The sequence below is a fragment of the Schistocerca cancellata genome, chromosome 1, assembly GCF_023864275.1.
Source record: "Schistocerca cancellata isolate TAMUIC-IGC-003103 chromosome 1, iqSchCanc2.1, whole genome shotgun sequence".
Lineage (NCBI taxonomy): Eukaryota > Metazoa > Arthropoda > Insecta > Orthoptera > Acrididae > Schistocerca > Schistocerca cancellata.
This window is the reverse complement of record NC_064626.1, coordinates 839510612-839538548: the sequence shown is the minus strand read 5'-3', so window position 1 is coordinate 839538548 and position 27937 is coordinate 839510612. Positions and strand designations below refer to the sequence as shown.

The 27937-nt window shown below is 38.2% G+C and overlaps 1 protein-coding gene across 1 annotated transcript in view; it reads right to left on the bottom strand.

Moving 5' to 3' along the window:
• LOC126188866 (nuclear cap-binding protein subunit 3-like) overlaps positions 1-25849 on the bottom strand; it is a 92207-nt gene extending 66358 nt beyond the window's left edge. Inside the window, exons 1-3 of the mRNA XM_049930518.1 lie at positions 25633-25849; positions 11904-12070; positions 11668-11819 (exon numbers count right to left, since the gene is read on the bottom strand). Coding sequence (XP_049786475.1) covers positions 11668-11819; positions 11904-12070; positions 25633-25842 — 529 coding nt within the window. The 5' untranslated portion in view covers positions 25843-25849. The remainder of the gene's footprint in view (positions 1-11667; positions 11820-11903; positions 12071-25632) is intronic.
• Positions 25850-27937: the final 2088 nt, after the last annotated feature.

Sequence of the window (27937 nt, the reverse complement as noted above, 5' to 3'; positions counted from 1 at the left end):
GTTGATTCCATTCAACTGCTCTTCCAGGTCCTTTGCTGTTTTTGACAGAATTACAACGTCATCAGAAAACCACAAAGTTTTTATTTCTTGTCCGTGGATTTTAATACCTACTCGAAATTTTTCTTTTGTTTCCTTTACTGCTTGCTCAATATACAGATTGAATAACATCGGGAAGAGGCTACAACCATGTCTCACTCCCTTCCCAACCACTGCTTCCCTTTCGTGCCCCTCGACTCTTATAACTACCATCTGCTTTCTGTACAAATTGTAAATAGCCTTTCGCTCCCTGTATTTGACCCCTGCCACCTTCAGAATTTGAAAGACAGCATTCCAGTCAACATTGTCAAAAGCCTTCTCTAATCCTACAAATGCTAGAAACATAGGTTTGCCTTTCCTCAATCTATCTTCCAAGATAAGTCGTAGGTTCACTATTGTCTCACGTGTTCCAACATTTGTATGGAATCCAAACTTATCTTCCCGAGGTCAGCTTCTACCAATTTTTCCATTCATCTGTAAACAATTCGTGTTAGTATTTTGCAGCCGTGACTTTTTAAACTGATAGTTTGGTAATTCTCACACCTGTCAATTCCTGCTTTCTTTGGGATTGGAATTATTCTATTCTTCTTGAAATCTGAGAGTACGGGGGTTGTTTTTTAAGTAAGGGCAGTTTTTATTTTTTTAAAAAGATACAAACACTTTTGTAAAAAATCTTTTATCTTCTGATTCTACACACTTTTAGCTATTTTTCTACATAGTTGCCTTGTTTATTTAAGCACTTGTCATACCGTACAACTAAGTTTTTAATTCCCTCTTCAAAGAATTCGGCCACCTGCTCCGACAGCCAAGAGTTTACGGCCACTTTCACTTCATCGTCGTCATTGAAACGCTGCCCGCCAAGATGGTGTTTCAGGTACCGGAAAAGGTGAAAATCGCTAGGAGCAAGGTCGGGGCTGTATGGTGCATGGTCCAAAACTTCCCAGCCAAAAGAATCAATCAAATCCCGAGTCTTTTGAGAGGTGTGAGGCCTAGCGTTATCGTGCAGGAGCAAAACTCCTTTTGTCAGCATGCCGCGCCTTTTGTTTTGAATTGCTCTGCGGAGCTTCTTTAGAGTTGCACAGTAGGCATCTGAGGTGATTGTCGTTCCTCGTGGCATAAAGTCCACTAGCAAAACACCGCGCCGGTCCCAGAACACAGTTGCCATAATCTTGCGCTTTGACAGCGTCTGTTTGGCTTTGACCTTTACGGGTGAGGTTGTGTGTCGTCATTCCATTGATTGTCGCTTGCTTTCGGGAGTGATATGGGATACCCATGTTTCATCTCCAGTGACAATTTGACTCAACATGTCATTCCCTTCTTCCTCATAACGAATCAAATGTGGCAAATCTCTTCCCTTTGTGGTCCTCTGTGAGGAATCTGGGTACCCACCGATAACACAGTTTCTTAAAGTTTAGGTTTTCAGACACAATTTTGTACAAAACCGATCTTGAAACTTGTGGAAATTCCAAAGAAAGAGTGGATATTGTGAATCTTCTGTCCTCACGAATCTTTGTTTCGATTGCAGCCACCAAATCATCAGTGATAACAGAGGGCCGGCCTGAGCGTTCTTCGTCATGGACGTTTTGACGGCCATTTTTAAACTCTCTAACCCACTGACGCACTTTACCTTCACTCATTGCATTCAAGCCATAAACTTCTGTTAACTGACGATGAATTTCTGCAGCTGATAGGCTTCTCGCGGCCAAAAAACGTATCACTGACCGTATCTCACACGCAGCAGGCGATTCAATAATCGTAAACATTATAAAGTAGCACAGCGATGCGTACACGTCAGCTACAGAGCTGCAACTTGCATCAGTGTGAACGGGAAGGATGCCGGCAAGTGGCGCGGTGGCTTGTTGTGGCGTCCGCGCGAACTACGGGACTATACACGCGAACAGCCCTTATTAAAAAACAACCCTCGTATTTCACCTATATTATGCATCCTGCTCACCATATGGTAGAGTTTTGTCAGGGCTGGCTCTCCCAAGGCCCCATTGTTGTCTAGCAGTTTGAAGCAACAGTCATCACAGCTTCATTGAAAAATTATGAGATTTAGCAAGAAAGAAAAAACACCCTTCTGATTCTTTAAGTTGAAAAGTATGACAATAGTCATTAAGTGAAACAGAAATAAAGATTGTGAAATGAGTAGTTTTTGATGAAAAAATTTCTGGAATTTGGAAAAAAAGTACTTTAGAAACGACATTCATTGCAGATTTGTAGCTATTTCTATGCACAATTATAGCACTTTAATAATTTTATGTTATAGTTCATTCTTTTATCTTTCCAATGACACCAAATTAAATAACATTGGTTCACAAATAAAAAAGCTATAGTGGTAACACTCTTATAAGCCATCTTGTCTCTCACTGCCAATTGGTGAAAATGACCCCATATTCCAAAATTATCTCTTTGATATAGTTTTGAGCAGATTTTCTGGAAAAAATTATTTTAACCCTCTTTCATTATGTACAATCTTACATCAAATTTTCACTAACATCTGTGATATAAGGGCAAAGGCCACAGGGTGATTTCATGTGAAAGGACCTTCTTTCTCTGCTGAAATAACTTTATCTATCATATAATGTGATAATTTAATAATCTTGTTGGGTGACATCTTTGTTTATCTTGTTTATTATGATTGGTATGTTGATGCATAGTGTTTTTCTATATCTGTTGATAACTTTATTTCACATAATTAATATTATAAAAAACCATTTATCAGGGTAAATATTCACAACTCAATTGTTATGTCACAAGTTTACACTCATTCTGACAAAACATAGTATATGACTCATAAGCCAGTCAACCTGAATGAACTTTAGAGATTACCGTAGAAGTTGCTTTCATGCTTCTTAATGGCAGAAAAGGTACTGCTTACGTGGAAATGGCCTTAATTCACTAATAAGTATCTTTACAAGTGCTTTTCTTTTTGACTATTTCATTGAGGCCACTTCTTCAAAGTCAAATTAAGTTGCTTTTTTTTTCATCTGTGCTTGTCTTCAACTGACAAGTTTTATATTTATGTGTATTATCTACTTACATGTTGATTTCATAACTGTGTATTTTTCTTGACATTATATTCCTTTACAAGTCAAATTTATGTTAAATACACAATGCATACACCCAGTTATAGGCATGCCATGATGTAAACGACTGATTGATATAAAGATCAATTGCTACTTGTAATCTTTCTCGGACAAATTGAGTGTTTTGGTTGGGGTTTGTTTTTGGTTTCTTTTCTTGGATTTTTCATATGTACACGGAATCTAAGATCAAAAATTCATGAGTTCTGTGTTTGTAGGCCACAGTCGCTGCACTTCAATCAACATAAAATAAATACCGTACAGCCTATGTGGGCTGTGGCAATGTATAGCTGAACCTGTCTGATCACGACAATCAGATATTATGATGTTGGTATAGGGAATGCAACACAGTAGTAAGAGTTGTCTTTCAGAACTACTGCGATCGGTTTTCACAGAAGCATTAGGAAAAAGTGATTAACAGCCATCACTCATTTAGTGCCACAATGAGTGTTCGGTTACGTGCATAAAGAATACTCAGCATTACTGTGAGGGTAAAGAATATCGTTCAGGATTGAATCATTTCTGAATTCAAGTTGTTAAAATCTTGTGACATGATTTCATTACTCTGATTCCATAATTGCTGTTCATTAAGGAAATAATCCCCCCATTAACCATGGACCTTGCCACTGGTGGGGAGGCTTGCATGCCTCAGCGATACAGATGGCCGTACCGTAGATGCAACCACAACGGAGGGTATCTGTTAAGAGGCCAGACAATCGTATGATTCCTGAAGAGGGGCAGCAGCATTTTCAGCAGTTGCAGGGGCAGAAGTCTGGATGATTGACTGATCTGGTCTTGTAACACTAACCAAAACGGCCTTGCTGTGCTGGTACTGCGAACGGCTGAAAGCAAGGGGGAACTACAGCCGTAATTTTTCCCGAGGGCATGCAGCTTTACAGTATGGATAAATGATGGCGCCCTCTTGGGTAAAATAGTCCCCCATTGGGATCTCCGGGCGGGGACTACTCAAGAGGACATCATTATCAGGAAACAGAAAACGCGTTCTATGGATCGGAGCGTGGAATGTCAGATCCCTTAATCGGGCAGGTAGGTTAGAAAATTTAAAAAGGAAAATGGACAGGTTAAAGTTAGATATAGTGGGAATTAGTGAAGTTCGGTAGCAGGAGGAACAAGACTTTTGGTCAGGTGAATACAGGGTTATAAATACAAAATCAAATAGGGGTAATGCAGGAGTAGGTTTAATAATGAATAAAAAATAGGAGTGCGGGTAAGCTACTACAAACAACATAGTGAGCGCATTACTGTGGCCAAGATAAGACACGAAGCTCACGCCTACTACAGTAGTACATGTTTATATGCCAACTAGCTCTGCAGATGATGAAGAAATTGATGAAATGTATGATGAGATAAGGAAATTATTCAGGTAGTGAAGGGGGCGAAAATTTAACAGTCATGGGTGACTGGAATTTGAGAGTAGGAAAAGGGAGACAAGGAAACATAATAGGTGATTATGGATTGGGGCTAAGAAATGAAAGAGGAAGCCGCCTGGTAGAGTTTTGCACAGAGCATAATTGAATCATTGCTAACACTTGGTTCAACAATAATAAAAGAAGGTTGTATACATAGAAGAATCATGGAGATACTAGAAGGTATCAGATAGATTATATAATGGTAAGACAGAGATTTAGGAACCAGGTTTTAAATTGTAACACATTTCCAGGGGCAGATGTGGACTCTGACCACAATCTATTGGTTATGAACTGTAGATTAAAACTGAAGAAGGTGGGAATTTAAGGAGATGGGACCTGGATAAACTGACTAAACCAGAGGTTGTACAGAGTTTCAGGGAGAGCATAAGGGAACAATTGACAGGAATGGGGGAAAGAAGTACGGTAGAAGAAGAATGGGTAGCTCTGAGAGATGAAGTAGTGAAGGCAGCAGAGGATCAAGTGGGTAAAAAGACGAAGGCTAGTAGAAATCCTTGGGTAACAGAAGAAATATTGAATTTAATTGATGAAAGGAGAAAATATAAAAATGCAGTACATGAAGTGGACAAAAAGTAATACAAACGTCTCAAAAATGAGATTGACAGGAAGTGCAAAATGGCTAAGCAGGGATGGCTAGATGACAAATCTAAGGATGTAGAGGCTTATCTCACTAGGGGTAAGATAGATACAGCCTACAGGAAAATTAAAGAGACCTTTGGAGAAAAGAGAACCACTTGTATGAATATCAAGAGCTCAGATGGAAACCCAGTTCTAAGAAAAGAAGGGAAAACAGAAAGGTGGAAGGAGTATATAGAGGGTCTATACAAGGGCGATGTACTTGAGGACAATATTATAAAAAATGGAACAGGATGTAGATGAAGATGAAATGGGAGATATTGAAAAACCTGAGTCAAAACAAGGCCCCGGGAGTAAACAACATTCCATTAGAACTACTGACAGCTTTGGGAGAGCCAGTCCTGACAAAACTCTACCATCTGGTGAGCAAGATGTATGAGACAGGCGAAATACCCTCAGACTTCAAGAAGAATATAATAATTCCAATCCCAAAGAAAGCAGGTGTTGACAGATGTGAAAATTACCGAACTATCAGTTTAATAAGTCACAGCAGCAAAATACTAACACGAATTCTTTACAGATTAATGGAAAAACTGGTAGAAGTGGACCTCCAGGAAGATCAGTTTGGATTCCGTAGAAACATTGGAACACGTGAGGCAATACTGACCCTACGACTTATCTTAGAAGAAAGATTAAGGAAAGGCAAACCAACATTTCTAGCATTTGTAGACTTAGAGAAAGCTTTTGACAATGTTGACTGGAATACTCTCTTTCAAATTCTAAAAGTGGAGGGGTAAAATACAGGGAGCGAAAGGCTATTTACAATTTGTACAGAAACCAGATGGCAGTTATAAGAGTCGAGGGGCATAAAAGGGAAGCAGTGGTTGGGAAGGGAGTGAGACATGGTTGTAGCCTCTCCCCGATGTTATTCAATCTGTATATTGAGCAAGCAGTAAAGGAAACAAAAGAAAAATTCGGAGTAGGTATTAAAATCCATGGAGAAGAAATAAAAACGTTGAGGTTCGCCGATGACATTGTAATTCTATCAGAGACAGCAAAGGACTTGGAAGAGCAGTTGAACGGAATGGACAGTGTCTTGAAAGGAGGATATAAGATTAACATCAGCAAAAGCAAAACGAGGATAATGGAATGTAGTCGAATTAAGTCGGGTGATGCTGAGGGAATTAGATTAGGAAATGAGACACTTAAAGTAGTAAAGGAGTTTTGCTATTTGGGGAGCAAAATAACTGATGATGGTCGAAGTAGAGAAGATATAAAATGTAGACTGGCAATGGCAAGGAAAGCATTTCTGTAGAAGAGAAATTTGTTAACATCGAGTATAGATTTAAGTGTCAGGAAGTCATTTCTGAAAGTATTTGTATGGAGTGTAGCCATGTATGGAAGTGAAACATGGACGATTAATAGTTTGGACAAGAAGAGAATAGAAGCTTTCGAAATGTGGTGCTACAGAAGAATGCTGAAGATCAGATGGGTAGATCACATAACTAATGATGAAGTATTGAATAGAATTGGGAAGAAGAGGAGTTTGTGGCACAACTTGACAAAAAAGAAGGGACCGGTTAGTAGGACATGTTATGAGGCATCAAGGGATCGCAAATTTAGCATTGGAGGGCAGCGTGGAGGGGAAAAATTGTAGAGGGAGACCAAGAGATGAATACACTAAGCAGATTCAGAAGGATGTAGGTTGCAGTAAGTACTGGGAGATGAAGAAGCTTGCACAGGATAGGGTAGCATGGAGAGCTGCATCAAATCAGTCTCAAGACTGAAGACCACAACAACAACAACAACAACAAGGAAATAATAAACCATTAGTAGTATCTTAAGCTGTTGTAATTTCTGAGCCTCATCCACCAATAATTAAATGATATTACATCTACTTCTACATCTGCACTCTGTATACCACAGTAAGGTACACGGCAGAGGTACATCCGATTGTATCAGTTATTAAGGTTTCATCCTGTTCCACTCACATACGGAGTGCGGGAAGAATAACTGACTGAATGCCTCCGTGTGTGTGTGTGTGTGTGTGTGCAGTAACTGTTCTAATCTTATCCTCACAATCCCTATGTGAGTAATTTATAGGGGGTTGTAGCATATTCCTAAAGTAATCATTTAAAGCCAGTTCTTGAAACTTTTTAAATAGACTTTCTAGGGGTAGTTAATGTCTACCTTTATGGGGCTTCAAGTTCACTCTCCCAGGGATGAAGCAAAACTGTGACCATTCATGTTGCCTTTGTCTGTATACAATCAATATCCCCTGTTAGTCTTATCTGGTATGGGTCCCACAAACTTGAACAATATTCTAGAACTGGTCACTTGAGTTATTTGTAAGCAATCTCCTACGTAGACTGATTGCACTTGCCCAGTATTTTATTAATAAACCAAAGCCCACCACCTGCTTTACCCAAGACTGAGCCAATGTGATCTTTCCATTTCATACCTCTACAAAATGTTGCACCAAGGCACATATTTGAAAGAACAAACACCATTTGTATAATTCAGCAGCTGCATATGTAGAATGAAAGAGAAAGTTTCAGATCTCAGGAAAATATGGGCATTGCATTAAATGAATCACTACATCTATAATGTGCGGCATGTGGAGATTTGGGCCGGACAGGAGGCATGCTCAGATGGCAGAGGCAATTAAAGTGACCGTTCTAGAGAAGCCAAGCATCCAGGTTCATGTTCCAGACTGGCACAAATTTTCACGTTTCCATTGCATTTAATGGAATGCCCATATGCAGCTGAGATCTGTTTTTTTTTTTTTTTTGTTTCATGCTAAATTGCATTAATTAAGGAACAACTGATCATATATTTTAAAAGGAGAGATGTATTTCTCTACAAAATAGGCACATGGCGCCTCCTCATAAGCCCAAGCAGAAATTAATATTCCTCTGATAGGGGAGGGCTTCTTGGGATTAACAAAAGTAGACCATTAGAGGTACGCACTATTATCTATTTAACAATGTTTTGTAATACAAGATACGATGTTACATTCTGCATTTTTTGATAATTTCAGAAATTTGCTATTCCTTTTAAGCTCTGCACCTTGGTGACAAGAAGTTTACCTGGCACAAATTGTTGGAAATTTAATTTGCTACAAAGAAAGATCCATGTGCATTTGGCTGAAGAATCCAAGGTAAAAATGTTAAAGACAACCCCCCCCCCCCCCCCCAACTACCACTGGGATCTCAAGGCTGAAAACTTGGATTCTACACTACAGACCAGCTACATACAAACACACTACAATTTCAGAAAATTGGGAACTTTTCTTAAGGTAGTTCGCTTGTTTGAGTATGCATCAAATAGCCGATGTGTCACTATGTTAGCAATTTTCAGCATATCGTGTCTCCCACATGCCTTTAATTATAATTTACTGTCATGCTGAATTCACACGTACCTTGGTATTGAGAGCAGAATGACTGGTCATGATCATGGATTATTTCTTTGTTTGCTACATGCTTTGGACAGCTTGAAAAATTCCGAGAGAAATGAGCAAAAATAAATTTCAGGTCATGATCACGTCATCTCTACTAAAATTTCTTCAGGTGCAAAGATTTTAAACACTATGATCTTATTTTATAAGCATTTTTTGGAGCACATTCAAAGAAAACCACATACCACTCACAATAAGTCTCCATTTACACCAATCTGCATAAATGCCACAGACATGTCCGTTACTTGAAACTAAACATGAATTTAAAATACATGTCTGGAGTGCCCTCATTTTTGTACATCAATAAATCTACAGAAAACCCATACATTAGTTGTGACAGAGTTGTGACAGTTACCAACAGTCCATGACCAGTTTGGAGTGATGGCTCACATAGCATACATCTAGTCAGGAACTACTGGAAACAGTTTCACTGCTTGAATATCATTTTCCCACTGCACACGCACATGACTGTTTAGGGCTTCTGTTTAAACGGACCACTCATGAGATGTGTGAGAAAAGTAGATAGATTGATTTTTTATCTATCAAAGATTTTATTTTTTTCAATCAACAATATTTCCGCTTCAAAGTAGTTCCCTTTGACGGCTACGTACCATCAGAATAGTTGTTCCCAGTCTTGGTAGCAGCACTGAAAGGCTTCAAGTGGTAGGGCCTCTAACATGTCGTCAATTTTTTTTATGTTCTCCTGAGTCACAAAATGACGTCCTTTTAAGACATTTTTCAATTTGAGGATAAGAAAAAGTCACATTGACTCAGATGAGGTGAACAGGGGGGCTATGGAACAACAGAAACACCTTGTGAGGTCAAATATTCCATGATGGAAGTGGCCATGTGACATGAGGTGTTGTCATGATGTGGCACCCATTTGTCTGCAATGTGCAGTGTCATTCAATTCATCCTTTTCCTGGGCCTTACAAGGACTTCTTTATAAAACACTTTAACGTAAGTGAATAGATAAAAAAAATCTTGCACTCAAAAATCCAGGATTCCTGCTGTTCCCGATTGAACCACTCATGGTCATTGGCAGTCCTCTCAAGAAGATAAACACATACGTTTCTTCGATTGTCTTGCTCAGTTGCGAGGTTCTTTTGGCACAAACCTTTTGCATGCACAAAACCAAGAACAAAACTTGATGTACAGTGAAATTGTTTAACAGGTCACTCATCATCCTCTTCTTAAATGTCAATCTGATCTCACATGAGCACACACACATTCAATGTTTCATTGGTTTTTGAAGTTGAAGGTCTCTCTGAACAAGGTTCATCTTGAACATGTTCTCAGTGTTCCAGAAATGATTTGTGTCAGCAAAAAATTTGTGTTCTTGATTAAGAGTGTTCCCCATAGGCCTGTTTCAACTTTTCAAAGATCAAACTCTCAGATTCCCCAAGACCTGATTGCATAATATCGCTCTAAATTCTGCTGTTCCATTTTTGTAACATACAGCAAAAGCATGACTTCATTGCTGGCACCCACAAAAATCATTTTATGGCTGTATGGAGCTGAAACTCAGACTGAGCATCTGTAAGGGATGAACATAATGGTCCACATTAACAGAACAACACAACACTGTCAGATCGTCCACAATGTTGCCAGTCTCATTACCTTTTTCATCCACCTCATATGTTGAGTCAGACTCCTTTCTCTGATGCCTCCTCTCTCAAAAGTTGGCTCGGGGTTGGGGGAGGGGGGGGCTGGTGCTTTGTAAAAGACTTGAGTCTGAAGTGCTACTCATACGGTGTGTGATCAAAAAGTAATGGGAAATCTTAAATTTTATGGGATTTATATACCCATCTATCAACGTTTTTCATCTTCTTGGTACACATGTTCCTGAGGTACATTTGAATTTTCAGCTGTTTTGAATGTTTAAGATTACTGTTGACAGTTGAAAAGGTTATACATGTTTGTGAGTGCTCAGCAAATTTTTACTTTTGAAAAAGATGGTTTGAAGAATTTTAATTAAATTCTGCTTGAAAAATGGAATAACGTGCAGCACCATATCCTTTGGTTCATGCCAAGGAATTTTTTTAGCTGATATGGACATGAAACGCAGCAGCACAATTTGTTCTGAACTTCTTGAATTTCAAGCAAAAGCAATGTTACACAGACATCGCTCATGAACTGGTAAAGGAAATCAACAAGGAACAAGAACTTCTAAAGGAGATTATAACAGGTTACAAAAATTGGGTGTATGGGTATGATGTCATAACGAAGGCCCAATCTTCCCACTGGGCACTGCCTGATGAGTCCAAACTGAAAAAAATTTCAACAAGCTCCATCACATGTTTTATTTATTTATTTATTTTTTTAAATTACAATAGGATAATGCAACACGAGTTCCTGCCTTATGGTCATATGGCCAATGAGGAACATTACCTGAAAGTTATGCGCCGTTTGCATGAAGCAATTTGAAGAAAACAATTCTAGGAAATTGTATCATGAAAATACTACCGCTCACATCTCAATGCTTGTTCACAATTTTTAGGCAAAAACAAAACTGTAATGTTGTCTCACCTGCCATATTTGTCGGTCATGGCCCCCTGCGACTTCTTTCTATGAAGTGAACCATGAAAGGATATTGTTTTGCCACCATTGACAAGATAAAAATGGAACTGCTGAGGGAGTTGAACAACATAATGAAAAGTGAATTCCAGGAGTACTTCCAAGATTGGGAAAAACACTGGCAGATTTGTATTATATCTGAGGGGGATTTCTTTCCAGGGGACGAAGTTGAAGGTGATGAATAAATAAAGATTCTTTAATAAGGAAAAAAAAATTCCCGCTACTATTTAATCACATCGCATAATAAATCATCTTTCAAAATATCTTCAGAACCAAAATATAAAAACATCTGTTTCATAAACAAAATGACTGATGGACATATGTAGTGGAGACATAAAACAGAACATGGAATCTGAATGATGTTTCAAATAAAAACAGTTAAAAAAAGAAGAAACATGAGAAAGTAAACAAAATAAGGTACACTACAAAACTTACAACTCATCAGTTTCTAAGAATTTCAGGAATTGTGAATAACGGCAAACCTTACAAGAGCAGTCGTTTATCCACTCAACAGATGCAGGTCCATAATCCCTGAAGTAGCTAAAAATGTCTTGAGTACTCATATTCTCCGTACCTCGCATGTGTATGGCATTGAGTCGATAATATTTTTCAACATTCTCAGCAGGTTTCACTCCCAAACTGTTGAGAAAAGTCAATGAATCAAAGCAAACATTAACATTGGGTAAAATTGACTGACACAATCATCTTACATGAGATTACAACCTTGCATACAGATCTTTCAACTGTTGCTCTGTGAGGGCTTTGCTCTCAGAAGGACTGAGTCCAAATCTCTTGGCTCGAACATCAAGTTTCTTCCTTTCATCTTCATCAAAAATGTCTACTCCTGTCACAAAACCACCAGCTTTATTCTCATATCTTCGCTCGATATCCTGAAATAATAAACAAAGTTTTATGGGATGCAAATTTTTAGATATATTTTATAACTAGATATGAATTAAAACAAATGATGAACATTAAGTAAATTTATTTCATATTGATGCATAAACTAACAAATAGCAGTCTAGCAAACCTATCAAAAACAGATAGGTCTCATATCTCTATACATTTCAATGTGATAAACTATAGAGTTGGTCAAAGGAAAAGATATAACTTCCACCAAATCTGCTTTGTTCTCCTACTAGGCTTACAGTTACACCACAATGGTCTCCTGTGAGTGTACATCAGAGTAATGCCTATTTTACACAAATGACTTGCTCAAAAATCAACACTTGCTTTGTGCTTGTGCATAAATCAGCTGCCACCTGCATCGTGTGCCTCAGTGACAGCAATGCTAGTCTGATTTTGTGAAGTGTGAAGTTCCAAAATCCTGAGTATGTACAGAACGGTACTGTATTTTTGCCTTCCAACATCTTGAGTCAATTTACTCTCATCGAGCTCTCTGCTATTAAGGTATTTTGTGCTTTTTGTCTTCTTAATTTTTATTTTGCTGTCTGTACTGTTTTGATGACACATAGCAAAGTTTGCACAGGAACCTAGTATTTTTCCTACTAGCCTTCTCCCACAACAGAAATGAAGCATCTTAAAGCAAAGAGGTATTTCCATTTTACAATATCTGGACAGAGAAAAAGCCTATGATATGCACAAAAAAGAATAAATGTATTTAATTAAAACTGTCTGATGTGTATTTTCTCAAGGAGACAAAATGATGTAGATGTTCTCAAAGGTTTGGAAGAAAGCACAAGTCACATCCGTTTACAAGAATAGTAGTAGAAGTGATCCATGAAACTACCGTCCAATATCCTCGATACTAATTTGTTGTAGACTTTCAGAACATATTCTGAGCTCAGACCTAACGAGGTATTTTGGACAAAATGACATTATCTATAGATATCAGCATGGATTCCAAAAACCTTGATCATGTGAAACCCAATTAACATTTTTCTCACAAGACATACTAAAAGCCAGGTACATGCAGCACTTCTCGATTTCCAAAAAGCATTTGACTCCAGTACCATACCCATGCTTACTGTCAAAAGTTCAATCACATGGTGTATCACATGAAGTCTGTGACTGGATTGAGGACTTTTTGGGTGGGAGGACGAACTGTGTTATTGTGGATGGAAAGTCATTATCAGGTATGGAAGTAACTTTCGGTGTATCTCAGGAAGTGTGTTGGGAACCTTGCTGTTATTGTTGTATATTTATGACCTTGTGGGCTATATTAATAGCAACCTCAGACTTTTTGCAGATGATACAGTTAACTCTGATGAAGTATATAAATATCTTGTCAGATCTTCATAAGATTTCAAAGTAGTGCAAATTTTAGCAACATGCTTTAAGTGTTCAGGAAAGTCAAATGGTGTACTTTACAAAATAAAAAAAAAAAATCCTATGACTATAATGTTAATGATCACAGTATGAATTGTCCAACTCATACAAATACCATGACGTAACACTTTGCTGGGACATGAAGTGGAATGATCCCATAAGTTTAATCATGGGTAAAGCAGGACACACACTTTCGTTTCTTGACAGAATACTGGGGAAGTGTAATCAGTCTACAAAGGAGATTGCTTATAAATCACTTGTGCATCCCATTCTAGAATACTGCTCAAGAGTTTGGGACTCATACAAAATAGAGATAGCAGGGGATATTGAATGAATACAGAGGACAGCACAAATAGTAACAGGTTTGACCCATGGGAGAGTGTCAAAGAGATGCTGAAGAAACTGAAATGGCAGAATCTTGAAGCCAGAAGTAAAGTATCCCAAGAAAGTCTACTCCCAAAAATTCAAGAACCAGTTTTAAATGATGACTCTAGAAACACACTAAAGCCCTCCATGAATCACTCACATAGGGATCATGAGGACATGATCAGAATAATTACAGCACACACAAAGGCATTCAATCAATCATTCTTCCCATGCTCCAAATGTGAATGGAACAGGCAGAAATCTTAATAACTGGTACAATGGGACATACCCTCTGCTGTGCATTTCATGGGATTTGCATATGCAGATGTAGGTATATAAAGAGTTCAAACAACTTATGGGAATGCAGCTAAGTGACATCTTCAACAATCACCAGTATTTCAACAGGTGAACACCCCATCTTTTCCAAGCCCCAATGCAACAATAAAGAGCTGTTCAAGCAAATTTAATCCCTAAATAGATGGGGGCTATGCCAACCAAGAAACACAGTATATTCAGATAAACACACAAACTGTAAATAACTAGTGCCACCACACAATCAAAGATGACCATTTTCTGAAATTATCAGTAGTGAGTATTGATTGGCAATGGGTGAAAAGGCAGTAAATCTGTCCCTTTGTTGTTTGATCAGGGAGGGAGCAGGATTGCAAGCAGAATTTAAGCATAAATCTCAGTTTCTACTTATAATGTCAGTTATTAGTATAACCTCAAGTGTGTCGATTAGAGGAACTGCATTTGAATGACTGTGATATTTTAGTAACTTTTTATGTGCTCTCTTTCTTAACTTGTGTCCTCTCTCTGATTCATTACCATTAATTGAGGTTAGGTTTGTTGTTGAATTAACTATCTTATGTCAATATATGTTGACTTCAACTTACTTTTCATTCAGTGACCAGTTCAATGAGCATATAGATGGAGTTGAGATGGGAACCCGTATGAGAAGCCCCCTTTCTTGTTATTGCTAATCTGTTTACGACAGATTTCTAAGAATGTACCCTGGAGCCAGCATAAGTGAAATCTGAATGTTTTTTTTTATATGTAGCTGATATTTTTAGTTATTTAGTCTCATGGTAGTGAGAATCTGAACAGCTTTTTAGAACTCAAACTAGCTGTTACCCGTGGCTGTGCTTGGGCATCAGTAGTTTTAGTGATTTTGTTGTGATGAGTGACGATACTTAAGTAAGCTGTCTTGTACAATAATATCAGCTTCCCTCATGTGTCTGCTGTTCTGGTACACAGTAAGCACAGCTACTGATATGTGATTCAACGTCCCCCCCCCCCCCCCCCCCCCCACACACACACACACACACACACAATCATTCCACTTCCCCAACACATGACACAGCAGCATGCACAGTGTCACTGCCAAGTGTTGTGTGTGGAGGTCATGGGCAGAACCACATATCTATACATCTTGTAACTGAAGGAGTAACTATACATCATACAATGTGGACATTACACAACAAATTTAATAATTGTCAGGAAGTGAGCTTTCGGTTAACAAGCCACAGATAAGTGTGTGCGTGTGGTCTATTTTACAAGTGTATGTGCGTTTGGTCTATTTTCAAATAAGGCCTTGTTGGCTGAAAGCTCACTTTCTGACAGTCTATTTGCTGTGCCTATCTGTGACTCAGCATCTCCACTATATGGTCAGTAGCAACTATCCCCTTTCCATTGCTTCGACAGAGAGAGAGAGAGAGAGAGAGAGAGAGAGAGAGAGAGAGAGAGAGAGAGAGAGCAAAAGCCTATGCTCTTCCTCTGGATTCAAGTTCTCTCCATAACAAATTTCATAGAAATCGGTTCAGCAGTTTAGTAGTGAAAAAGTAACATAGTTACTTTCACATTTAATAAGATTAGTACGGAAGTTCAGAACAAATAAGTTGAGGCTTGCATAAACATTGCATTCATTACACTGAATCATATTAGGTAGAACATATCAATCAACAGAAGAATTTTCACAAATATGACACAGTTCAAATGTCAAAGAGTAAACAGCTTTTTCTAAAAGTAAATATGTTACCCTATGTTGCGCTTAACTCTTCAAATTAGAGAGAAGTTTAAATTACAATTTCTTTTTTTCTCTGATCCAATATTGATTAAATGTGTCCTATATGTTGCTCCAAGCTACACTCAAAGTTATCTGTGAAAACCCAATGAAAATTAGTCTAGTAGTTTTGATTATTTGCATGTTGCAACTGACATATGCGATGGTTTTGTAGTCTTATTATTAGTACAGATAGATTTACAACATGTCAGTAAAGGATACCCACCTACAATTTGAAGGTTTAGACCTACATTGTAAAAAGCAATTGTGTAATACATTTCACAATAAAATGAGTCTTGTAGACTTGTACGAAAATTTTCCTAAACATAAATTTCCACGGCTATCCAAGTTTGTAGCTACAATTTTGTCAATGTTTGTATCTGAGTGTTTGTGTGAGCAACAGTTCTCTGCATGGAGAGAACGAAACTTGCCCACAGAAGCTCATTGACAGACTTAATTTCAAAGCTTACCTTCAAATTAGTAGCACTCAGAAAGTGGTATGAGACACTGATGATTTGGTGACAAGCAACGTAAATACTCATCAACATCCAGTGTAGAAATGTTATTTAAGAAATCCTAGTTTTTAAGTATGGTTGTGTGAGTTCAACTAAAAACCAATGTGTTCATTAATGTTAACATTAAAAATGTACACATATCACATAAACTGACTCGTTCCACGCCATTTCAATAAAGGAACTGTTAAATAATCTATGGATATGTAACTAACTAACTAACTTTGTGAATAAAACAATCATAAGTTGATGTCAATTTAACCTTCGTCAGGAAACAACATTTAACATAAGGCTACACTAATTGTAAAAAATATCATGTTTGGTACTTAGCTGCACCATGTTCTTCAATTCAACAATTAAAAGAAATGTAAGTTTTATTTTGCTGTTATTTCTCATCAGTGCAACAGTCTTAGAAAATAAATCTGCCATAAAAGGGAATTGGGCACTGTGAAGCCATACATCTCCATAGAACTAAAATGAAAGTTTCCAGAAGTTAAATTCCCTGATATTTCCCTGTCTTTCAGACAAGTTTTAGGATTTTCCCCCGACAAATTTTGAGATCTCAAGGGTAAGTTAGATGTAAGTTGACAATCCGTCTTTGCAGCTAAGGTACAAGAAACAACAGTACACACAAGGAAATATCCAAAAAAACTTAAAAGCAGACGGGGTTTCCTGATGTGAGCAAAACTCTTAAGTACTAACATCAACATCTTTTGTATTGAACTGTTTTTAGATAGAGAAAGCAAGCCAAATGGTATGTGTGTTTCATTAAGATGACTGATGTTATTTTATTTCAATAAAATGAAACACATTTGGTGGCAAAAATACGCATTTCCTTGGAGTAGCAAGACAGATTTAAAATACCCTCACTCGTTTCAGAAATAACCTCAGAAAAAAGTAGGCCTCTTGAAAGAAGTGTATAAGAAGAGGAAGAATCATGTAAACTAACACTGTACGTGACCGCCAATTAAATTTTGGTTCTACTACGTTCGTTATCGTCGGTTATTACCCACTGTGTTATAGCTTTTATTCCGCAGGTATTGTGTGATTCTTCTTTCGAGAAATATATGAGTACATAATGTACAAACTGCCAGCAACTGACACAATTTTCTTCTTCCTATCATCCATACTTTGTAACATATAAACTCCTTTCAAAGAGCCAAAATGTACTAGAACAAATAAAAGTCTATAAAATGCCACACTGCACAACGTACTTGTGGTGAAACAGTCACAACTAGTGAAATACATCACCCATAGCCTCTGGCCTGCTGCGGAGCACTGCAGTCCTGGGTCCATGGATACACCACGAAAATTCGCTGAATTACATCACACACGGACCTGGCCTGCGGGTAGATTGGTGATACTAGATCCAACGGGCAGGGCCATAACATTAGTGGGAACCGAATGGCTTCAGACTGGCATGCCTGATCCATTACAGATACCTGCAAAAACAGTCTACGGTTTTGGCATCATGAAAATCCACTCGTGTGGCCAGCTATTCACGAGCCACAGACAGCATGTCGACGAAATGAGACTGTTGTGATCAATCCAGGCAACAGATAACTAGTTCAAATACTCTGAGAATCAATAATAATGAGGAAAGGTAGCAACTCACCGTGAAGATAATTGCTGAGCCACAGACAGGCACACAGAAAAGACAATCATCCTCTTACAATTAAATTTTCAGCCATAGCTTTTGTCAGATAACAAGAGCACACACACATTCACATAATCACTCAGACACAACTCATGCACACATGACCTCTGTCTAAGGCCACTGCGTCTACAGTCTCTGAGAATCAGATCCAAACAAATCATCTCTCATGCCTCTCACCGGCAGCTGCTAGGCTAACGACAAGAAGTGATGGATGGTGGCACTGACTGCAAGCTGAGAAGAGTTGTAGGAAGGGGAGAAGCAGTAGTAATGAGGGAGTAGGGAAGCAGTGCAAGTATTCAGCTGCACTCAGCCAGCAACAATGCATGATACCACAGTAAGCAAACCATTTAATCTACTGAGACAAAAATGAGATTTTTCCAGTGTTTTTTTTTTTTTCTTCAAATTTCTCTGATGTGTTTAATATTCCCTGATTTCCAGAACCTGTGGCAACCCTGAATAGTCCTGTTGACAACAGTTTTTCCTGCACAGCTAACATGCTCCAATTCCTCCCTCCCCTCCTCGTCCCCCACTGTTAATCACCAGTAGTCACCATGAGCTAGCAGTTTGCTCACTGCTGTGGTGCTAGAGTGAATCAGCTTGTATGTGCAGATTAGCAAACAGACCAGGATTGAGCATAAGCATCACATATTGTTACAACTATTGAGAAAAGCTGCTGTAGCGAACATTGTCTCCGTATCTGTTACCCTATGGAGTATAACACAGGCATTCTGGCATGCACTTCCAGCTATTGAGACAGTGTTATTAACTGCTCTTATAATTAAAGACAGATTTTTTCTTAAATTCTGCTTGGTATCTTACTCTCTCACTCTTGATCAAATAACGGGAGAGTAGGTAAGCAGATGGGGCGGGGACAGAGTTAATGCTACTTGCACACCCGTCAGTAATTAATTTTCACAACCGATAACTTCTGACATTGGTCTTCTGGGGTTGTGTAGTGGCACTGTGTGTGTGCGGGGGGTGGGGGGTGGGGGGGGCAAATGTACAAGATCCCTAACATATTATTTAGTTCACAAATTTACTTCTGGGCTGAAAATCGGATATTGTTCTTGCACTGCACGCAAGCAAACAACTTGGGCCAACTGTACTCTTCCTTGTTAAATGTTTGCTTGTGGTCATGCTAATTTGATTTCGTCACTCTCTCAATCAAAGGATCTATTCTCGGAGGCCCTAGCTCCTTTGTGGCTAACTTTTTCTGATAATTTACCTTTCTGTTCTCAGAATGAGATTTTCACTCTGCAGTGCAGTGTGTGCTCATATGAAACTTCCTGGAAACTTAAAGCTGTGAGCCAGACTAACTCAAACTCGGGACCTTTGCCTTTCGCAGGCAGGGTTCTACCGAGTGGGCTATCCAAGCACGACTCACAACCCATCCTCACAGCTTTACTTTTCTGTTAGCATTTAAAATAGATTCAACGTAGTTCATGGTTATGCTGCACATGAAAGCCAATTCCTTCACAGTGAACAACCAACTCCAAACATAAAGTGCCAATTGTAGAAATGATTAATCGCAAGTAGTAATGTCTACCAACATGGGTCACTTGACTAGAATACAAATGGGAGGCTGACTCACTATAAAATAAACAGACTTCAGAAGCATGAATAAATGTCACAATCTCCCAATCAACAGTGATGTGCTTTAGGCCCTTATGATTCTCACATGGTAAATTCACCATCACACTCCCCTCAGATTTAGTGGTAATACAGTCCAGGACGAAGGTGTACTGAAGTATGTAAAAAGCAACAAACAAAACAGCGTATGGTCAAGTTTAAGAAGGGCAACATAGAGGGAAATGCAAGAAGCAAGGTGTCGTGCCTGTGTGGTCATGATATTAGACTGCCATGCGGAAGACGGGTGTTCAAATCTCCATCGTGCCCCACTTTCTTTTTCACAAATTTATGAATAGTCTGTCCAGTCAATGACATATCTGTTTTCCTTCTATAGTCTTCAAAATTGTCATGCCATACACTGGTTATAGAACCTGAGTCATGTGAGAAGAATACATTACTGTCTTAAGTATATGTGATGAAGTGAGAGCAGGCGAGAGACTGCACAGATCTCTCACAAAAGTGTAAACGTCAAGTAAGTGGATGTGAACTATAAAAGGAATTCAGGAGTCAAAACTTCCAAAACGGAACACAAGAGTCATAAAAAGTGGTACCCGTGCAGAACAGATAGGAGATACGTACATTTGGAGGTCCCTTCGTGATTTGAGTACAGCGAATAGACACGTCAATGACTGGATGGACTGTTCATAATTTTGTAGAAAAAAAAGAAAAAAATGAGGTACAAAGGAGGATTGAACTCAGATCTCCCCCTTTGTAGTACAACACCATAACCACAGAACCACAACAATGTTGCCTGTGACATTTGGTCAATGTTGCACACGTTGAGCTTAGACTGTTCACTGTTTATATTTTGCTTCTCTTTTTGTAATTCATTATATCTTCTTCCTGTTTTTATGCTTGATCTAAGTTCAGTTTCTGAAGAGCTATCCACTGAGCCATCGTACCACCAAATCTGAGGGGGTGCAATTAGGAGATCCTTGTCAGTTTCTCCAATGGATTACTGTATGATAAAATCTATAACTTAATATACTGTAACTCATTCAGCAACCGACAAAATAGGTTTACTGTCAGTACAACGTTAACATTTATTTATGTCCGATCTGATTTTACTACAGCATACTGTGAGTGAAATAACATATCTAACGAGACTGCTATAATCTATCACGATTTATGCCATGCGAACGGGGATAAAAGTCTGCCGCAGTGCCCTACCGCCTGGTGGCACTGAATTAATCTACTAGTCGAGTGGCAAGGGCTAGCTGTGCACATTGTGAAACGTTCATGTTGTTTATCAAATCTGCATGTTTTTGACCTATAAGACAAATATGTCGTACAAGTTGTGCATGCGTAAAAGCTCATTAAAATGTGCACTACTGAAAGTGTGCTCGCAACCCTGACACCAAGTTTCATGGGGTCTAGAGAAGCTGTAGCACAGTAGATTTAAGTGCTATATCTTTTATATACAGCATTCACAGAAAAATAGCCAATAAATCCGCAAAGTGTCAAAAGTTCGGGTGTTCAGGTGATTCCGTGCTCTTACACATCAGCTGCCACTGAGTGATGTACTGTAGAACAGTTTTAGCTGTCAGAAATAATAATATACTTACGAAATCACAATTCGGACTGTAGCAGCATGGCTCAACTGATAATACTACCTATACTTCATACACTAGAATTTACATGGATTAAATAACACACCATTCAATACTGGGTGTCAGCATATCTCTTACATATGTTAATGATTTCCCATTTAATACACATCAAGCATGATCAGTTCTTGTTCAGATGACACAGGTATTACAATCAAATGCAAAAAACAAACAAAAACAAAAGAAATTGTAAATAATGTGTTGAGGAGGAATACTGACAGATTTTCTGTAAATGATCTCAAAACAATACACATTCAATTCTCCAATTCAAAGGGTATGACATCTGCATTAAATTTACAGGATAAGCAGGAATTAGTAACCAATGCACAACCTTATATACATGTGGATTTACATACTGATGAGAAATTAAGTTGGGGGGGGGGGGGGGGGGGGGGGAGAAATACATTTATACCCACTTTTTTGCTTCATCGTATTGCAAGCCATTGAGAGACAAATGAATAAACATTCTTTGCTCATTTTTATTCAATGACAACATACGAACATTGTACTCTGTGTTACCTTACCTTTAAGAAACGAAGTATGCATCGCACAAAAGTGTGCAATAAGGATAACATGTGCTCATCCACAATTGTCTTGTAAACAACAGTTTAAAGAGATAGTATTTTAACTATAGCAGCACAACACATATTTTCTCAAAAGAAATTTGTTGTTGATCATTTGCTAAGAGCTCAGTATAAATGATGTCATCCATAATTACAACGCTAGCAACAGCTTTGCCTCAGTGGTAACACCGGTTCCCATCAGATCACCGAAGTCCAGCGCTGTTGGGCTCTGTCCAGCACTTGGATGGGTGACCGTTCATCCCCCCCCCCCCCCACACACACACACACAAAACCTTAATATGCACAAAATACAAAACTATCAAACTGGACCAGAAAATGAAAATGTACACATTTTGAAATACAATATGAAACAAACTAGTCAGAGAAAGGTTTAAAACCTTCAGCATAAAAAGGACAGCCGCAACAAAATGTGAACTGAATTCGGAGTAGAGCCAGCAATAGCCAAAATTGTAAAATCCACTCTGCACTTTTACTGTTGCTACTTAAATGGTGAGCAGGTATGTCAAATGCTGGGCTGAGGCAACCGACAGCCTTCCAGGCTTCACAACTTAAATCTTATTGCTCCTCACTTGAGCTAAACATTTTTATTTGCTGAAGAACAGATAAATTAGTTGCGTGATGAGGGCACATTGTGCCATAGTCTTTTTCTTACAAGCCTCCTTTGATACTATATTCACTGTCTTATTCACCTGGATTCCCACACAGCAAAGAAACTGACAAATAGTGTCCTGAAGTTTCTATTCCTGCAGAGTACAGACAATGGATGCACATCATATGAATAACTATTAATCAGAGCAAATAAATTTCATTCTTTCATCATATTTGCCTACACTACTGCTCTTAAGATTGTAGAAAGTTCTACATCGAAGACAGTTTGGACAATTTCTTCATGAAAAATGTGGATTAAATCTATAATACTAAATTTAAAAAATTTCTTTGCTCTTTCAAACAACAAAGCAATGACCTATTACTTTGTTGATCTGAGTTCCAAAGAGCTTTGGGCTTCTGAGTGAGAGAGTGGAAGTTGGTTTGAGTTTGATAGTAGTCCCTCCAGATCTTGGTTGTGGTGACTTACATATCCATGGTGTGGCTTAAAGTATAGGTTATACTGGAATGTAACAATTTCATTGCGTCTGATGAAGCCAATGAACATGACTGCAAAATAAAGGTTGTGGTAATAAATTGATTTGTAACGTAGTATGATGTCTATGTTAACACAATAAATTCTCAGGTAAGAGCTATACCTAATACAGATGAGGTACATAGAAAACTAAAATAAAAATACATCAATTAATATTTATGTTAACAACTTTGTTTGAAAAAAGGTAAAATTGGGGTCTTCTCCCATTTTTCTAGGCAGTTAAGGGTCAGCTGCAGGTTGACAAGATTCGACTGAATAATCAATGGACTTATAGAAAACTATCCACATACCCCACTGTCTTTCCTAAGAATGGTCAGAAAACCTTCTCTGGTGTTCTGCAGGAGAGTTTTCATTTTGTGCTCATGGAGTCAGCAAAAATTAAGGCTTCTCGTCGAAAATTTCATGTGATGCTAGTATCAATGGAAAACACTATTTTCCACTACAAACAAAATAATGTATAGAATTAAATGTTACATGTCCAGCTGGCAGGGCAGTCTCTAATTAGACTGTGTAATATTCAGTTCAAGGATACTTATTGACAGTGATAACAGAAACATGAACAATAATCAGTGTTATTAGCAACAAATGAGCAAGACTCGTTATAACGCACTTAACACGACACCGTAAAGAACGACTCATACATCATTGTGTGCAACACTGATTATTTTTCATTTCACTGCCACAGCCAAAACCACCTCACCGGACAGCATATTAATCATCCCCTTAATAGGGTACACCAGTCAATTTGGATCAGTCAATCATTTAACTCTCCAGCACAAGGTGAAGTCATAGCAGTGAAGAGGCGTGTAGGACTCAGCTGTATGGAATTGACATAACAGGATGGGTTGATGTAAGGCATGACAGAAATGAGCCAAAGTGTTAAGATGCGCTCACTTAGTAGGATGTGGGAAATGACCTAAAAAGCATATATGGGCTAGCTGGCACACTCCCTCTTGCAGTTAACTTGCCATGTGGATTTGATCCAGGACTGGCATAGCTGGCCCCATCCCTTAAGCAGCACTTGAATGCATAAAGCTGTCCAGGCGGGTATGAAAACAGACATCATACATACTACAACAAAACAATAAAACCATAGAAATGTTACATTAAAACAAAAGTCATTCACATAAATCTAGCAACACTAAAGAATGATAGGTCATTAACATAATCTCTTTAATGGCCAGCCTTGGCTTTTCAAACCAGGAACACATTTGGATAGAATGCCATATGTTTTCCTGCATACATCACTTGATGTAGTGGTCACTGGTCCAACATGCAGCAAACCCAGTCAAACTCATACCTTCTCCACAAATGTAACACTTCACGAATTTGGCAATTAAACTGAATGACCATAGGAATTTAATCGTGGTCAACTTCTTGTCCCTCACTGCGGCATTGAGGGACGTACCAACAAACTTCCTTGTAACATGCATAACCAACAAAAAAAAAGAAGCATAAAGTCAAATTTCCAACTACAAACAACACACTGCACTAATAACATCAAACCCAAAAACGAATCTTAATACCCATAACTGCCAACGTGAATATAGCTCACCAACAAACTCCCAGAACCTCTTCTAATATTATTCTTACAAACAGCACTCAATAAGTCTAATGAATCACTAACAGCACTAACAAGCAATTTAGAAATAATAATCTCACACTAGAGAGCATCACCACATACTCCAATACTCTTGCAAACACAATCCACTACCACGACGTCACACAACACTACACACTTATGTCTCGAGTCAAAGTGGACAGGTGGTACCAAAAACTTCGGTTGACACCACAGCCACACATTGGGGTCCAACACTTCTGTCGACCGCAACTTGTCTACAGAATAAAACCAAGCCTTACGAAATTTGATCTCAGGATATATATAATTTAAAATTTTAGGAGTTTTATAGTGGAGAGCTGCGAAATGTTGTAAGGGGCTCTGTAACTGTTATAGTCCAATTCAAGACTGCTTAAAACAAACTAGACGTAATGTAAGATACGGTTTTATATTAGATGTATTACTCCTTCTGGCACAAACTGCGCAAGCCTTACAAAATTGCCATTTAAAATCAAGTATAATTCCTACAAATTCACAAATTTATTTCTGAAGTTAAAAAGATGTTTTTTCTGTATTGTTGTTAAGACGTAATGCACGTGCCAGTTTCGTAAGCAACTCCGCAAAGATCGTTAAAAATGAAAACGAAACAACTTAATAACGCATACAATATCATTAATGAAGAGTGTAAATACACAAAGTCTTACATGTAAACATAAGGTATATCTCGTTAACACACTGTAACTTAATACACGAACTGCAATGCCCTAATTTTGGCACTTCTGTATCATACCACAACATAGTTTGTAAGCACGCAAATGAGTAGTTAAACTGAGAACCTGCACGATTTTGTAGTCATCCGAACACTGCTTCGCCAACTTCACACACACACCGTAACTACGAACCATTTAAACAATTTTACGAACTATTTTATTTGTAATGCCACGACAACGTACTTGGTATCATTCTCTTACTATAATAATGGAAAAAGGGTCTGACTTTTAGTTCAAATACACACGTAAACAATTAGTGAATAAAATCAATTTTTACCCGTGATGTGTGTGTTGACACTGTGGGCCTTGGGTCCACATCTTCAATTGTGTCCCTCGAATCACTTATTTCACCTTCTTCCATATCATCTTTCAAATATTCGGTTTCTATGTTTGCCCTGCAGTCATCCGTTTCCATAGGTTCTTCAACATTATTTTCAATTTCTATTTTCAAATTTGGTAATTCATCTACACCTTCACATGCCGCCATGTTTACACTTGTGAACTGTCAAATAATATCTATGCACATGAATCACATCGAATGAAGTTTGTGCCAAAAAAACGACGGAGGAATCAATTTATTTCAATCTCACTTCGTTACTTGCAGAATATGACAGATGTCTTCATCTTGGTGATAATCATCTCGTTATTCTCGTAATCTGATTAGTTTAAAATTAAGGTTATAATTAGAGTATGTGTACGCCTATTTTGTTTAATACACTGTAGAGTGCAGAGCAGAAAGCGCTGAATCTTATACAATAAAATCAATTAATTTTCCTGATACAGCAGTGCCTTAGAAGTAGCAGGCTTCATAATTTCCACGTCTCTGAACGGTTGAAATCATGTTTTGTGACCTTACATCACCGGTTTGTAAATGGTCACTTGAAAGTTTGCAAATTCCTCGCAGATCACAGGTTTGAAAATAAGTTATAGTAGAACCTAGTTCATAGAGCTAAGGGCATCATTTCGACCATTATTTAAAGAGCTAAAAATATTAACTGTACTGTCTTTATACATCTTTGAAGTGATTCTTTCCCTAAGCAGCAGAGCTGAGCTATTAATAAAGAAAAGACATTTTGGAAACTTATATAACACAACACAAAGAAAACTTCATGCTCACCTCACATCAGTTAAAATTGTGTGCTCAGACTCCTCAGTACATAGCGGTGAAAATTCACAACTTAATAAAAGGTTGTAACATAATGAATAAGAAGATAAATATTTTAGAATACAAATTACATAATTTTCTAATCGAAAGACGCTACAACTCTGTGGAAGATTTCATGAAGAGCGGAGTAATACTTCTAGCTGGATCCCTAATATGAAATAAAAATTCATGATTCTTATAGGGGATGTAAATACTGTAAGCTTGGCAAATTTTAAATAAGTAAATTCTTCACAAAGTAATATTGTAAGTGCGAAAAAATTTCAAATAAGCGAATTGTAACCTGGAGATGTCTCTTGTAAATCGGCCATATCTTCTGAAAATCTGTGTGTTATGAGATGAATAAAACACATTTCCCAACTGCTGTATGCTACGTGGAATGAAATCAGCCACAGGAAAGAACTAAAACTTAAGTTAAATTTTTGTAAGACAAGAGCGCAGAAGAGCGAAGCGCATAAAGAATACATGGAGGCAAACAAAAAAGTGAAAACATTGCTACGTCGAGATAAAAGGAAATGGATAGATGAGCAAGCAAAATTAGCAGAAGAGGAAGCAAGACAATGAAATATGAAAGACCTCTACAACATTACCAAATGGTTGTCAATGAAGAACTTCAGACATGAAGGACCAGTTAAGAACAAGAATGGTGTGATGCTTACAACTCAACAGGCACAGCTACAGAGATGGGAGGAGCACTTCAGGGAACTGTTAAATTGTGAAGACAAACAAGAGAAACAAGTACGAGATGTTCCAGAGGAAGTCGAAGAAGACCAAAATATAAATTTACAGTGCCCCACAATGGACGAAATTAGGATTGCCTTGAAAACACTAAAAAATCATAGGCTCCAGGCCTAGACAACATAGCACCAGAGCTCTTAAAAGCCGATACTGAAAGTACTGTTAAAATGCTCCATCCTTTGCTGAAGCATATTTGGCTTGAAGAGAAATCTCCAAAGGAGTGGAAAAATGGCTTGGTGGTAAAGCTCCCAAAAAAGGGAAATTTGTCAGACTGTAACAACTGGCGTGGTATTACATTGTTGTCAGTGCCCAGTAAGGTCCTCACCAGAATTATTTTAAACAGAATTAAAGAATCCCTTGAAAAGCGACTGCGTAAAGAACAGGCCGGTTTTAGGGCACAACACAGCTGTGTTGATCTTATTAACACTCTTAGGATCATCTTAGAGCAAAGCAAAGAATTCCAAGCAACCATGTACCTGGCATTCATTGATTTTCAAAAGGCCTTCGATTCCGTGAAACATAAAGTGCTCTGGCAGGTGTTGCGGAAGTATGGCATACCACAGAAGATCTTAAACATCATAAAAGATCTATATGATGGCTACGAATGCTGCATACTCCACAAGGGAAATATGACAGAGCCCATAAAAGTAACAACTGGAGTCCGGCAGGGTTGCATTTTGTC